Source organism: Puma concolor, chromosome B1 (assembly GCF_028749965.1).
Source record: "Puma concolor isolate L17-30 chromosome B1, mPumCon1.1.hap2, whole genome shotgun sequence".
NCBI classification, from domain to species: Eukaryota; Metazoa; Chordata; class Mammalia; order Carnivora; family Felidae; genus Puma; species Puma concolor.
The window spans coordinates 151,249,466-151,263,990 of record NC_141670.1 but is presented as its reverse complement, the minus strand read 5'-3'; the positions used below and the strand labels follow the sequence as shown (position 1 = coordinate 151,263,990).

Below are 14,525 nucleotides of genomic sequence, written 5' to 3'. Positions count from 1 at the left end.
TCTTTGTGAAAAGAGAACATCAAGAAATATATTACTAACTTTTTTATAGTTTCTGTATATGGAAAAGATGATAAAATACTTTTAGTTAATATTCTCTAGCAGCTGATTTTAAGATACTCTTGATTATGCTCTATGACTTTAAACAAAGGACTTCCATTTCCGTGTCTGGGCTTTGGCATCAAACTCATTGGCATCCATGAGTTTGGATTTAGTCCTGGCTCTGCCTCTCACTAGCTAAGTGGCTCTGAAATTACTCACTCTCTCTAAGTCTACATGTCCCCACCTATAAATGGGGCTAATGATAGGACCTAAGTATAGGGTTCTTCTGAGGGTTAAACAAAATAACACCTATACAGCAATTGCCATCAGACCAGGCACATAATAAAGGTTCAACAACTGTTGGCTCTTGTCATTATTTCCACCATAATAATGAGAAATTAATTTGTTTTCAAAGTGGGCTGAAAAATCCCTCAGGTTTCCTCATGCATGCCTAAGGGGATAAGAAAACAAAGCAAGTAAGGCTCCCAAGCCTTAGTGCCACTTCACCCACAGCAACTCTGCTCCATGTATCAGGAGTTTGCTTAGGCCTCATGTGTAAAAAGAAATTCAACTGATGAATTAAACTCCAGCTCTACCAATCACTTACTCAGAGATTTGGAAGTCTCGGTCTTCCTAATCTTTGGTTTCCCTACCTGTAAATTCATGGTACTATTAAAATTATCTACCTTACAGGGTAGTTGATAAGTACCAAATAAGAAAATATATGGTGGAATCATCTATATGTATTTTTTCCTGCTATATGTACCCCTCTGAATTTTGCTAAATGCAACCTGACAAGCTTTTAAAGTGAACAACTAATTTTTAAAAGGTCATATATTTCTGTACATATTCAAATGGAAATAATAATAATAACAGTAGTATTTCCTAGATAATGTAGACACCTGTGTTAATTTAACTCTTCTACTTGACAATATTGGATTCAGTTTACAGGTGAACAGGAAAAACAGATCCTCTCTCCACTATTGACTGACTCACCCATTCCTGTAACCACATGCAAATTACCTAATCTTTGAACATTGAATCCCCTACTTTATAGAACACAGACAGCAATGCTGCCTGTCTACCAGGAGGAAAACTGAGAAGACTACCCATTGAATAATAACACTGTTGCTTATAATTATAGCTTTTATAGCTTTTGACACAATGAGACAGTTAAATCATCCTTGCTGTAGAACCATTGTGGTAGATACAGGCGACGGGAGGATGGTACAACATTGTGGTTAATAGCATAGGTTTAGAGAGAGATAGACCTAGGTTAACTCCCAGTTCTGCCATGTGTTACCTCTGAGCAAATAATGTTACCAACTGAGCCTCAATTTCTTCACCTATAAAATGGGTATAATAATATAATCATAGGTTGTTATAAAGATTAAATACTCATGATATTTTAAAACGGTAGTTGGCACATAGGACATGTAAAACAAATGATGGCAATTATTATTTTGTTCTTCGCTGACTCACAGGTTGACTTGAAACAAAGTGCCAAATTCTTCTGTATCTCCTTTTGCAGCTTCAAAAAAGAGACATCACCTGACATCTTCAGACAAAAGATTGCAAGAGAGAATTTAGTGATGATGTATGGTACTTCTGATTTCCCTAGTTTAGTTCTATTATTTCAGAGCTACTATTCTAAAAGTCTCACAAATTGCCCAACCACACAGGCCATGTAAGTAAGTGGGAGAAGTTCGGGCTTGCAGATTGTGGCATAACTTGATATCTCTGCAACCCATTTTTTTTTTCTCAACCTCTTAATACTTTCCTATTCTCTAATCCACTCATTTCAAATGTATTAAATTATGCTTGCAGTTGTGAGGGCATTCTTCCTAATTCTCACCCACCGTCTTTGATGAGAATATGCCCAAAGGAGTGTGCTTTATGAAGTTCTTCATGCAGTTCCTCTAAATCCTAATGCTGACAAAGCCATGGAAAGCAGCCAGAGCACCCATTTCACCACCTTCTGTCTTAGAAGACCTGCTCCACAGCTACCCAACTCACCCCATTCTCGATTACTAAAGCCATCGGGCATACTTATAAAGCTCAATGCTGATACTAAAGCACACGATGTTGCTTTTTTTCTTGAATGTTTCTATTTATTCCCTCTTTGTATTGAAACAGTGGCATATTTTTGGAGGAAAGCCGACAACAGTGAAAAAAATAACAAAGGTCCATTGAGACAGTTATAGTTACAACAGACAGGTGACTTCTTTCCATGGTATGCTGCTCGAATTGAACTTGATTTTCATGCAATAGCAAATGTTGTAATCCTTTTTAGAAAACAGTGATGATGTGATTGAGGTATTATACTCTCAGTCACTGCTCACCTTTGAAACAGTGTGGAAAAGTTAGGTCACATTTTCATCTTGTTTTAGTACAAAGATAGTTTTAAGAAAATTAAATCAGGGCAGTCCATGCATTCTTTAAAATGTTTCTAAAAATGTACCAATGAAAGTAAAATACATGCCACCACCTTTCCTCCTTCAGCATTTGTGTACATTATCTCATATCAATCTGTATACGATCTGTTTCTTTGCCTAGGACATTGTATAGCCATATATGCCTACACATACATGCACATTTTCTCCAATCTATATGTGTGTGTGTGCATGTTTTCCCTTTCTCTATTAGAATGCAAACTTCCCAAAGACTCTTCTTTTAGCTCCCCGCACATGATAGACAATGTGTTATGGCAGTAACAGCATAGACTTTAGAGCCAAGAAGGCCAAGATCAGATTCTTACCTGATTCAATATTGACTAACCCTGGACAATCTGAGCCACACTTATTTCAACTCTTAAAGGAGCAATCACAATAATTTGGGGAGAGGGGGAAGTTGTGTGGTTTTTTTGTTGTTGTTTGTTTTTCTTTTGAGAGAGAGACAGAGACAGAGAGAGAGAGACAGAGACAGAGACAGAGTGCAAGTGGGGAGTGATAGAGACAGAGAAGGAGACACAGAATCCGAAGCAGGCTCCAGGCTCTGAGCTGTCAGCACATAGCCCCACGCAGGGTTCAAATCCACGAACTGGGAGATCATGATCTGAGCCAAAGTCAGACGCTCAACAAACTGAGCCACCCAGGTGCCACTCAATAAGTGTTTCTCAAGGTATTTCCAGAATTAAATAAGATAGTATTTTAGAAAATGTACAATACATAATAGGTGCTCAACAGATAGTTTTCTTTCTTCAGGATCCCATAGCAACTCTGGGCCTAAACCTCAATTTGGTGACCTTTCAGTATCACTATCTCTGAATTGATTTGGGTTAGAGGGTGGGGGAGGGGGATATGCTTGATTGATTTTACGTTAAGGTTTCCCTCTAAACAAACATATTTTTGATCCATATTAAGACCCTCCCTGTTGGACACAAACTACCCAAATCATGTTTGTATCCACCCTTCAGTTTCCCTTACCTTCTGAAATTATCCTCTCTTCCTTAATCATCATCACTACATTGCATAAATGAGTACTCTTCTCCCTTGGAGGGAAAAGTGACTAGGGAGAGATTACCTCCCATTATCATATAATTATACCAATTTAAATAAAACAAAGGGCTACAGCTCTCTTAAAAGCTGACCTATTTCATTTGTGCTTTAATTCCATTCCACCTCACAAGTTCCTTTCTTTTTTATAGCTTTACACTGTAATCAGTACTTCTCAAACTTTAGAGTGAATAAGAGTTACCTGGTGTAACTTTTAAAAAATGTGATTCCCATGCCTCAACCAGAGATTGATGAGAATTTCTAGGATGAGAATTGGGCTTTTCTATTTTTAATAAGCCCCCATTGAATTTAATGGAAAGGGTCCATGGGCCACACACAAACTGAGAGGTAGTTCTCACCCTACTGAGTAAAAACTAAAGTCCATTTTTTTAATTTGAATATTACTCATTTCACCTTTGTGCATCTAAATTTGTGTAGATACTGTCTATAAATTCAGTCTGTTTATCTTTCATTCTTATCAGTGGTTGCAGATAACTACAGTTAGCATACATCCCATCAAAAATAAATATATTTAATAAATATATTCTTCTCTTCCCAATCTCTTCCCTATGAACTTATTCCTAGTAAATTTTTCTTTAACCTTCTGCTCTCTGTGTGTGTGCTTATAAAATCCATGGGTTATTCTCTTCGTGCTCAAAGGATAGTATAAAATAAGAATTTGGGGGAAACGGTAGCGTATGAAAAATAACATTTACCTAGTCCAAATTCCTTTTTACTTTTAAATTCTAAAATAGTGGTTCTCATTTAGAACAGGTGCAATGAGGGAGGGGGCTCTCAGAAATTTGGCTAGCGAGGAAGGAATGTGACATTTGATAAAACCCTCCAGTGTTTCTTATATGTTTGCCCAGCTATGAACCAATGTCCTTAGAAAGAACGTATTTCAGTTACACCTCTTTCTTCAAAGCCTTCCTGTTGGTGCAAATGTGCATAGTAAATTTAGTCCCTTTCCACTCTAGCCCATTCTCTTAACATCTCCTAGGCTGACAAACATAGATATGCTCCCCTTTTTTTACAGTTTTAGATCAGGGAGGAGTTTTTTGTTTGTTTATTTTGTTTTTTCCTGAGAGATATCTTCCCTCCTCTCTGAAGTAGGACCAAAAAATAGGTACATCTTTTCCTTCAAATTAGAGACTCTACTCAGAAAAATGCATTCCAATACCCCCATGTTATAGCTCCTCTACACAATTTCTAGACTCACTCATATCTAGCATAGACAAAGTCTGAAATCTATTTAGTACCTTAAGTTTGATAGAGATTATATGTTTAAATAAAAGCACTCTTTTTTACAGTAATATTCTTAAAGATAATGTAGTAAAAAGTGTAGGACAGAAGAATCATCATGGATTATAGGGAAGTACTTGCAAAAGGTAGGGAGCCTTGAAGTCTGACTAAATTTATGTCTGTAGCTCTTAGTTGCTTCATCAATGTGTATAGAAGAGTATTAAACTTTTCATAAGTATGTGGAGCTTTCTATCAATGACAGAGACTGAGTGTTTGCCCCTATTAAGATTCTACCGGAAGTTTTTCCGAACTGTTTCCTTCTCAAAGTAGAATCAAAAAAAAAAAAAAAAAAAAAAAAAAAAATGACATGCCAATATATCACTTAGAGAAAATAAAATCTTAATCTGAAGATAAAATTATTTTTCAGAGTCCAAACTAGTACATAGAAACTTTGTTACTGTTTAGTTTCTAACTTTGAATGAAAACAACTTCAAAATAATTATGATTTATCTGTTAGAGAAGTGATTGTGGCCAGGTATATCACTGGATTTATTTTTTAAATCCAACTCTAATAATTTGATCAGACTGTCTCCTTAAATTATTTTTTTTCTTTCAAAACATCTATAATTTTGAAATTTAAATTATTTACTTCTAGAAATGAATGTAATTTTGAACTGCATGATTTCAGATTTATTTTTTCTCACGTATACCTTTGAAAATAAGAATACTTTCTCAATAACACAAAGCCCAAGCTAAGAACACATTCTATTCTTGAAACTAACTAACCAGTTAACTAAAAGACAGCTGTCAAACCCCATCTACATTTATCATTTATTAAATCCATCTGAAAATATATACAAAAATATTTGGGGATGAAGCCTTACATCCCAGGGAACACTAATGCAGAAAGAAGAGAAATGTATTTCTTGACATAATTTTATGTTAAAATCAAAAATATTTTCTTAAACAAATAATAAATTAGAGATCTACACATTCTGTGGTGTGGTTTATGCCATTTTGAACTACAAGTTAATTTAAGACAAAGAAAAAAGGAACTCACCGATACATCGCTGACCAGCAGGGAAGAGCCCTGTGGAGACCAGGTCTGCAATCAAGTGTGTGCATCCAGACTATATCAGCAATTTCATGGGCTGGATTGAGGTGAAGAAAGAAGTCACTAATGATGTAAATAGAACCAGTCTGACGGGTCTTGGCAAGTGTAGTGGGGACTGTTTGTATGGGGAGCAGGACTAAGTCAATTTTATAGGGAGCATGAGAACATAAATAATTTATAAGCACTTTCTAAGAGTGGAAACTTAAAAGTTATTGCCTTAAGATCATAATAGCTTAAAAGTGTTAACGTGCACCAGGAGTTTTGTAAAGTTCAGAAGTTTAAATCTAGGAAGAAATTTTAAATCATATTGCTCAGCCTCCTCATGTTTTCAGTGAAGAATCATTTAATTAAGTTAAATGATTTGGTCAAAATCACATTGTTTATGACCCACCAACCCAGGAGTAACAGCTATATTTTTTAATTTGTCTAACATGCTTTCCACTCTACCATGCATATAATGAAAATTCTCCTTTGGTATTGACTGTAAGTCATCTGTTGAAAATATAGTAGAGATTAAAAAAGTATTAATACCTTAAAATTATGTGGCATCATTCTTCTAGAAAAAGCAAGTAGTTTATAGACATTCACCCCCAATTGAGATAGTATATGTCTTTCATTATACTGGAGAAAGGCATATCAGCCAACACAGTCATTACTGTCTTACTTCTGCAAAGGAAGTGATGTATTTAAAAAATGTGTTTTCATACATGTATATACAAATATCTGTGTATTTGTGTCAGGTATAATCTTTAAATTGCCTTCTCTAATCCCCATAAATGACATTAGGTGTATCTCATCTGAACTTTCATGGTATCATAGCACTTACTGTATTGAGCTAGAATTTTTTGTTTTCTTATATCTCAACTCCACTGGGCTGAATTCTTAACAGGCAGTACCCCGTTCTTAACATGTATGGGATCTCAAAAATATGCATGGAAAGAGGACAGAAAGGAAAGAGGAAGAGGGTATGTGTGACCAGTCCTAAAAATCACCATACAGAAGGCAGATTGGTACTGTTTAATATTACCAAACATCCATTTAGCCACTGGCTTATCTAAACAGATGCAGAAATTGGGATCCATAGTAAGGCTACCAAGAACTGGAATCATTCTCTAGCAATAACCCAAGAAACCTCTATGTTGGGGCAAACTGTTCTAGGGACTAGACAGACCATCATATCTACCCTTTTTATTCAGCCCAATAGATCACTTAACACTGAAGAATAGCATGTATATTTACTTGAAGTTATAGTATCAGGTTTTTGTCTACTCACTTGAAAGTACAATTTAGCCAAAAATAAAGAGGCAACAATAATGAAGTAAAAACTTCCAGGTTATGAGATTAAGTTGTCCTATTACACAGCCTTTAAAAAGTGAAATCCTCATTAATAAAATGTTAATACTGGCTTAATAATGCTATATTCTATTTTATTTCATATTTTGTGAAAATATTGACTATACTCTTGCTTTCAAAAGAAAAAAGTTTCCTCTCTAGTATAACTTTGGGCCAAGACCAGGTCAGACTCATTTTAACCAGAATCTCATGACTTTTTTCTTTACTAAAATCCAGATTCCAACTCAAATTCTTTATAAGGTCCAATGGTCGTGTAAACTTAGGGTTATGTACATCTAAAGATGTAGATGCAAAAAATAAGAGGGCTTCATGATTTTTTAAAAACCCATGGATAAATCCTAGAATTATAGGAAACCAGAGATTAAGGATATGTGAATAGAGGATGAGTGGTTATCAACCAAAAGATAATTCTAAGTATACCCTTCCTGTATTAATGACCTTCATTCAGTCTACTCAGAGAGTATTTGTATGTGTCATCAAATTTCATGATACTGCTTATACTTCAGTAGACATTTGAAGAATGACAGAGAAAGAGGGAGGAATAAAACATTAGATTAAATTATCCACCAAATAGAGCTTTTCATGTATTTAAGCATTTCCTTAACAGTTATTCTTAGAGGTAGGGTACAAAAGCAAAGTCAATCATTTTTAAGCTAATTGATATCTGAGAGGGTGGAAAAAGGATTTTAGAGCAAAAGTTTGTCTTTTATTCAAATATTTATTTTCTCCATTGCTGTTTTCCTAAAATCAAATTTTATTTTGTGATCCTTTTGCCCTAAACTGTGGCATAAAGAAGATGTATTCAATGAGTTACCCTCCTTTTCATGACTGAGATCAGAGCAGTCTGTCTTCCCTGTGTCCTTCTGTGCCAGGTGGAGGCAGAGTCAAGATGAAATATATTTGTCAACTTGAGTCTCTTGGAAACCCACAATAGATACGTTACATTGCATAACTAGTAAAATAATAACTTGAACCACAGGTATTTTTACCAGCCAACAAACTTTTCCGTAGTCCTTCCTATACTTAGCAATGTCATAGCAATGAGGCATCTAATAGCCATAAGCATGAGTATGCTGAAGAAGTATAGTGCCAGCATGGCTACTCATGGATGATTTTTATCACTGTTTAAATATCCCCTAGCTTGAGTCAAGTTCTTTTATGCCTGATAATATATGGATGTTTATGCATAATAATATAATTAATTTATGGAAGCCCTCAAAATTATACCTAGGTTACGTCTCTGTAATGCTAAAGCAATCCTTTTATTGGTCAATTTATTGGGTTAGCATTACAGATTGACTAATGTTAAACCCGTGAATGAGCGAGTTATCAGAATACACACAGCTATTGTCAGTTGTGTTTCCATTTCCTCCTATCATGCATTGTTTTGAAGCTACTCATGCACCTTAATTTGTTCAAGCTGAGAAAACAAAGAACATCAATATAATTAACCTTTGGACTCTATCTCAGTAAGGAGATCATGTAAAAATGCTGCTGGATCACCGACTCTCCTTTTTTCTGTCTTATTTTCTTAACCAAAATGTGATTTGTTTTTCATTAACCTATCTGTACCTGTCTGTGAAACCCTTCCTTTTTTGCCTCTAAGACTTTCCTATCGAGTGTCACTATGTGATGGTTGTTTCTCAGCCTGTCTCATCCACTACTTTTTCAACAGAGAAGACTCCATCAGCTAGCCCAGGGTTGGCTTTTAACCCAGTATTGCACTTCGTGGGGTTCCTGGCATTAAAGCAGCCACACACAAATGGCCAGAGATGGAATCGTTTGCCAAAGAAATTTCTGGTCCTTCCCTTTGCATTACCTGTATCAGGGAAGAATCCTTATCTCTAGCTTGGTTTCTGCATGTTTTTTGAGGTGTTTGAGGAAGGGGAAGGACAAGAAACCTGTCATGTAGTTAGGTAGGCAAGAAATCTTATTAATCTAGATTATTTTATTATCAGTCTTTTGTTTGAGAGGTTCTTACCCAGAGGATTTTTTTAAAGTTTAGTTTCACAAAAACTTTTTCTCCCTTAAATTATTTTTGGGATAATATTTAAAATGAGACATGTTTTTTATTCCTGTAAAATACATAGAGAATATAACATTCCAGTGTACACAAAGAAGGCAAATTCTTTCAAATAAAAAGTATTATAAAATGAAAAAATAAATTCCTCCATGAGATGTTCTGCATCTGGTACAACTATCTTCATGATGCTAGGAATAATTTTTCTGGGCATTGATGTGAGGTTTTACTAAGCTTTACAATACCTAATGATGCTTATAGTAAAAACAAGACATGAGTTTTTATAATTAATGCACAATAACAAGCTAAAACAATCTTTTCATTGTTTAATTTGTTAGAATATACAATACAGACTAGTCAGTGTTGTTACACTAGTGAATGAATGAAGATTTTTGGACCCATTTTCTTTTAAAACAATTTTTTGCAATTAGTCTTTGAAAAACATTTTTAAGGTTAATTGATTTCATGTTAGGAGATCAGCTTTCAGTCTTCTAAACAAACCCTTTCTGGGATATGAAGCAAACCCTTTCTGGGATATGAATCTCTACAAGTAGACATTCCCCCACACATACAATAAATTGATAAAATAGGGATAAAATTCAAGAAAAAAGTACAAATGCACGTATGTTCTATATATCGTTTGACATACTTGCTCTGATAGAGATGAAAATGGCTCTGAACGTCCTGGCAACAGGGAAAACAAAGGAAACTTAGAAAGTTTTACAATTCTCATCTTTGGAAGAAAAAAAGCACATCCAGAGAGATTTTTTTCTGCCACTAAGTTGATGAAGACATTTCCCAGAGAGGGGCTATACTGAGCAATGCATTGAATAATACCAGCAATATTTTTACCAAAAAATAGAAGAGAATTTTTTATAGCTGTTTTTAATAATAAATTCAAAGAAGACTGAGAACATAACTTTGAAGTTAAGGTTGGTGACAGATTTGTATAGGAAATATATTTATGAGGGTATACTCATAAATGAGGGTATACTTCCACTGGTCTAGCTTGACCCAAGGGTAGAACTCAAAGTCCCTAGATTAGAGGTACCCATGTTCCTTAGATGAATTTCTGAAATATAATTTCTCTTGGAAGACTTTTGATCTTTTTTTTTTTTTTTTTTTAGTTTATTTATTCACTTTGAGAGAAAGAAAGAGCACGTGAGCAGGGGAGGGGGAGAGAGAGAAGCAGAGGGAGAATCCCAAACAGGCTCCAAGCTATCAGTGCAGAGCATGTCTCAGGGCTCCATCTTACTGTCGCTGATTGAGGGAAGTTCACATTTACTTTGTTAAACCAAAAAGACAGTTGACAGAATCAATGCTTTATCAAAACTGAGGAGCTGGATGAAAATTTACATTTCAATGTTTTAAAAATTCCACAAGATTATGATTTTAGATTAGTGCATTTGCCTCCTTAGTAGATCCTGCGTGCTTTGTATTATTATGTTTTATTGCTTGGTTACGTCTCAACAGGAGCGTAAACGCTAAATCATTTTATTTTTATTCTAGTGAAAGCTTCCAACCATGATGGATTGAATCTCCTTTTCATAAGTCTTCATAAAATCTTGGCACATGTGATCATTTTCTACTAATTTCAGTTGCTAGAATTTTTGTCTAGTATAAAATTTCAACTGTGAATCTAATATAAGTAAGTTTGCCTTCTTTTTCCCCTCAACATAAGCTTAAACTGTGACGCTGGCTGCTTGGAGTAGAGAAGTTGGAAGATCTGGCTCCTCTCTCCCCACTACTTAGTTCCTCTAGTTTTGGGGTCAGAGGGGGAGATAGAGGTAAGAAATCTTACATAATCAGGCCTGTTGGTGTGGGACAGTGTCCCAGGTCTTTCTCTGGTTCAGTCCAGTTTGTTTATGGCTATTAGATTCTACAATTGAGAGCTCTGTGCTGGTGATGTGCTTGTTTTTATTTGGATGATTTTCAGCTTTTCTCTAGCTCTCTCAGCTATTGAGGAATCCCTCAGAGAGAATCAGTCACATCCATTCTGGGCTCTGACACCAGTTCTACCCCTAATTCCTTCTCTAGCTAGAGTTTCCCTTCACTTAGAAGCTATCCTGCCCTTTTCCTTTCCTTCATGCTGCTCTGCATATAGCTATGGTAACCATTGATAACCACCTTTTGAACCTTCAAAAACCACAGAATAACAGCCTTAGGTAGAGGAGGCTGTTTATTCCCTGTCAGGAACAAATTCTGGACCACAGTCCTTTCCTACCCTGTTAGTGTGAGCTACTCCAGTGAACTCTTATTCAAATCTGAAGACTAGAAGTGAGCAGCTATGTTTGGTTCACAAGTGGCTCCCCAACTTCAGTGGCAAGTTCTTAAATTCTCCAAGAAGACTCTCACCACACGACTCTGCCATAGAAGCTCCAGGAAGACTTGTGTGTTCAATAGCTTATCATCCATCCAGCTGAGGAAAGAGAAGCCAATCTCCCCACTTGCACACATGTGGACACACATGTGATCTTTACATGTGATTCTCCCAATGTGCTTTTATCATTGAGCTTCAGGAAGAGAAAGAGGAATAACCTTTTCCTATGAATACTGTGGTGTCCAAGAGTTTGTTGACTTTCACCACTCTTTTCCCTAGTTTCCTCTTTATACATGTTGAGAGTTGAGTGCTGGGTACTGTTAGGAGAACAAGTTATTTCATCCCACAGTGTGTCTACTCTTGGTGAGGGATGGGGTATGGCCCCAATTTTTGGTATCTCTTTGCAGTTTCTCATAGGAAGGGTAGGACTTAGTTCTTCTTTTCAGTTATGAACAAGAGAAAAACTCCTTCTATTCAATGTCCTAAAGTATTTCTTACAAACTTATCTAATGGTAGGGACACCTGGGTGGCTTAGTTGCTTAAAGTGTCCAGTTCAGCTCAGGTCATGATCTCATGGTTCATGGGTTCAAGCCCTATGTTGGGCTCTGTGCTGACAGCTCAGAGTCTGGAGCCTGCTTCAGATTCTGTGTCTCCCTCTTTCTCAGCTCCTCCCCCACTCATGCTCTGTCTGTCTCTCAAAAATAAATAAACATTAAAAAATTAAAAAAAAACATATCTTATTGCGGTCCCTAATTTCCATAATATTTTATATTTCTTGGAGTATTTTTTAAATCAGTTCCATCATTTCTATTGATCCATTGAAGGTATCTACTATTAATCCAAAATTATTTGGCTACTCCCACCTTATCTCCAACTGCTACATGTCACTCCTTCTGTTTGCTCTTGACCCGGAATTTAGTTCTGCCTCATTGTCTTTACACTGGCTGTTCTCACTTCCTAGAATTCTCATTGATTTTCCCAGAACTTACACTATCACTTCACTCTTGTCTATGCTCAAATATTATTTCCTTCAGGGAGTCCTGAAAATTCTATTTAAAACAGTCTGTGCCACTAATATCTCCTATCTGTCTCCATCCTGTTAGCCTGCCATCTTTTTCTTCAAAATATTTATTAATAGTTAAAATCATTTACAGTTTCTTCCATTAGGATGAAAACCCTTAAGACTAAAATCTTTATATTGTTTTCTTTGGCTCTATCCTATGAACTAGACAGCACCTGAAACATGGCATTCAAAAATACTCATTGATTGAATTATTTACTGAGCATTTCTTTGTACCCAATCTCTTTGTGTCCCAATAGGAGACTATTGGTATAATTAGGTAGCAGGTTTTTATCTTCAAGTAAAAAATAATAATAGGTAACATTTATGAAATGTTTACCTGTGCCATATCCTCTTCAAGACACTTCATGTATATTTTAATCTTCACAACAAGCCTGTAAAGCAGGCATCATTTTTATGTCCATCTTGCAGAGAAGGGAACTATGGTACAAAGATTTATGTAATTTTTAAAAATCTTTATTGTAGTAAGAACAGTTAATGTGAAACTTACTCTTTGAACAAAATTTTGAATATACATTATTGTTGACTATAGGTACAATATCGCAGAGCAGATCTCTAGGTTATTCAACTTGTGTGTAACTGAAACTTTATGCCCATTGATTAGTAACTCCCTGTTTCTCCCCTCAGTCCCTGGAAGCCACCATTCTCTTTGAATCTATGGATTTGGCTATTTTAGATACCTCATATAATTGGAATCATGTAATATTTATCCTTCTGTGACTGCTTATTTCACTTAGCTTAATGTTCTCAGGGTCCATCCGTGTTGTCACATATTTCAGATTTCCCTCCTTTTTTAAGGCTAAATCGCATTTCAATATGTTGATATACTATAGTTTCTCTTTTTTAAGCTAAATTTAAAACACATTCATCAGGAAACATATTACACCATAACCTTTAAAAATATGAATAACTTATTTCATCTCAGCAAAAGGGATGGTATTAGTATAACCTCTTTAATTTTTTTAAAGTTTTTAATGTGTAAAAAAATTTTGAGTATGGTTGACATATAACATTACATTAGTTTCCAAGGTACAACCTGGTGATTCAGCAACTCTGTATATTATTCTATGCTCACCACAAATGTAGCTACCATCTGTCACCATGCAACACTATTACAACATCATTGACTATATTCTCAATGTGTACCTTTTATTCCTATGACTTATTCATTCCATAACTGGAAGCCTGCATCTCCTACTGCCCTTCGTTGATTTTTCCCATCCTCCCAACCCCTTTTCCTCTGGCAACCATGAGTTTGTTCTCTGTATTTATAGGTCTGATTCTGCTTTTTGTTTGCTTATTCATTTGTTTTGTTTTTTCGATTCTCCATATGAGTGGAATCATATGGTATTTGTCTTTCTCACTCTGACTTCTTTCACTCAGCATAATGCCCTCTAGGTCCATCCACATTGTCATAAATGGCAAGATCTCATTCTTTTTTTATGGCTGCATAGTATTCATGTGTGAGTGTGTGTACCAATCTTTCTTATCCTTTATCTATAGATAAACACTTACATTGCTCCCATATCTTAACTATTGTAAATAATGCCACAATAAACATAGCATGCACATATCTTTTCAAACTGGTGTTTCATTTTCTTTTGGTAAATACCCAATAGTAGAATTATTAGATGATATACTATTTCTATTTTTAATTTTTGAAGGCATCTTTATACTATTTTCCACAGTGGCTGCACCAATTTACATTCATACCAACAATGCACAAGAGTTCCTTTTTCTCTACATATTTGCAAACACTTGTTATTTCTTATGTTTTTCATTCTAGCCATTTTGACAGGTATAAGGTGATGTCTCATTTGGTTTTGATTTGTATTTCTCTAATGACCAGTGATGTTGAGCAT

At 35.5% G+C, this 14,525-nt stretch overlaps 1 protein-coding gene across 4 annotated transcripts in view; it reads right to left on the bottom strand.

Annotated features, from left to right (window-relative positions):
- Positions 1-5,956, bottom strand: part of LOC112858718 (transmembrane protease serine 11E-like) — a 48,832-nt gene extending 42,876 nt beyond the window's left edge. For 3 of the 4 annotated variants that reach the window (XM_086704910.1, XM_086704911.1, XM_086704912.1), the window contains exon 1: positions 5,836-5,956. In XM_086704910.1, the coding sequence (XP_086561036.1) occupies positions 5,836-5,900 (65 nt within the window). In that variant the 5' untranslated portion in view covers positions 5,901-5,956. The remainder of the gene's footprint in view (positions 1-5,835) is intronic. The other variant, XM_086704913.1, reaches the window with a different exon arrangement.
- Positions 5,957-14,525: the final 8,569 nt, after the last annotated feature.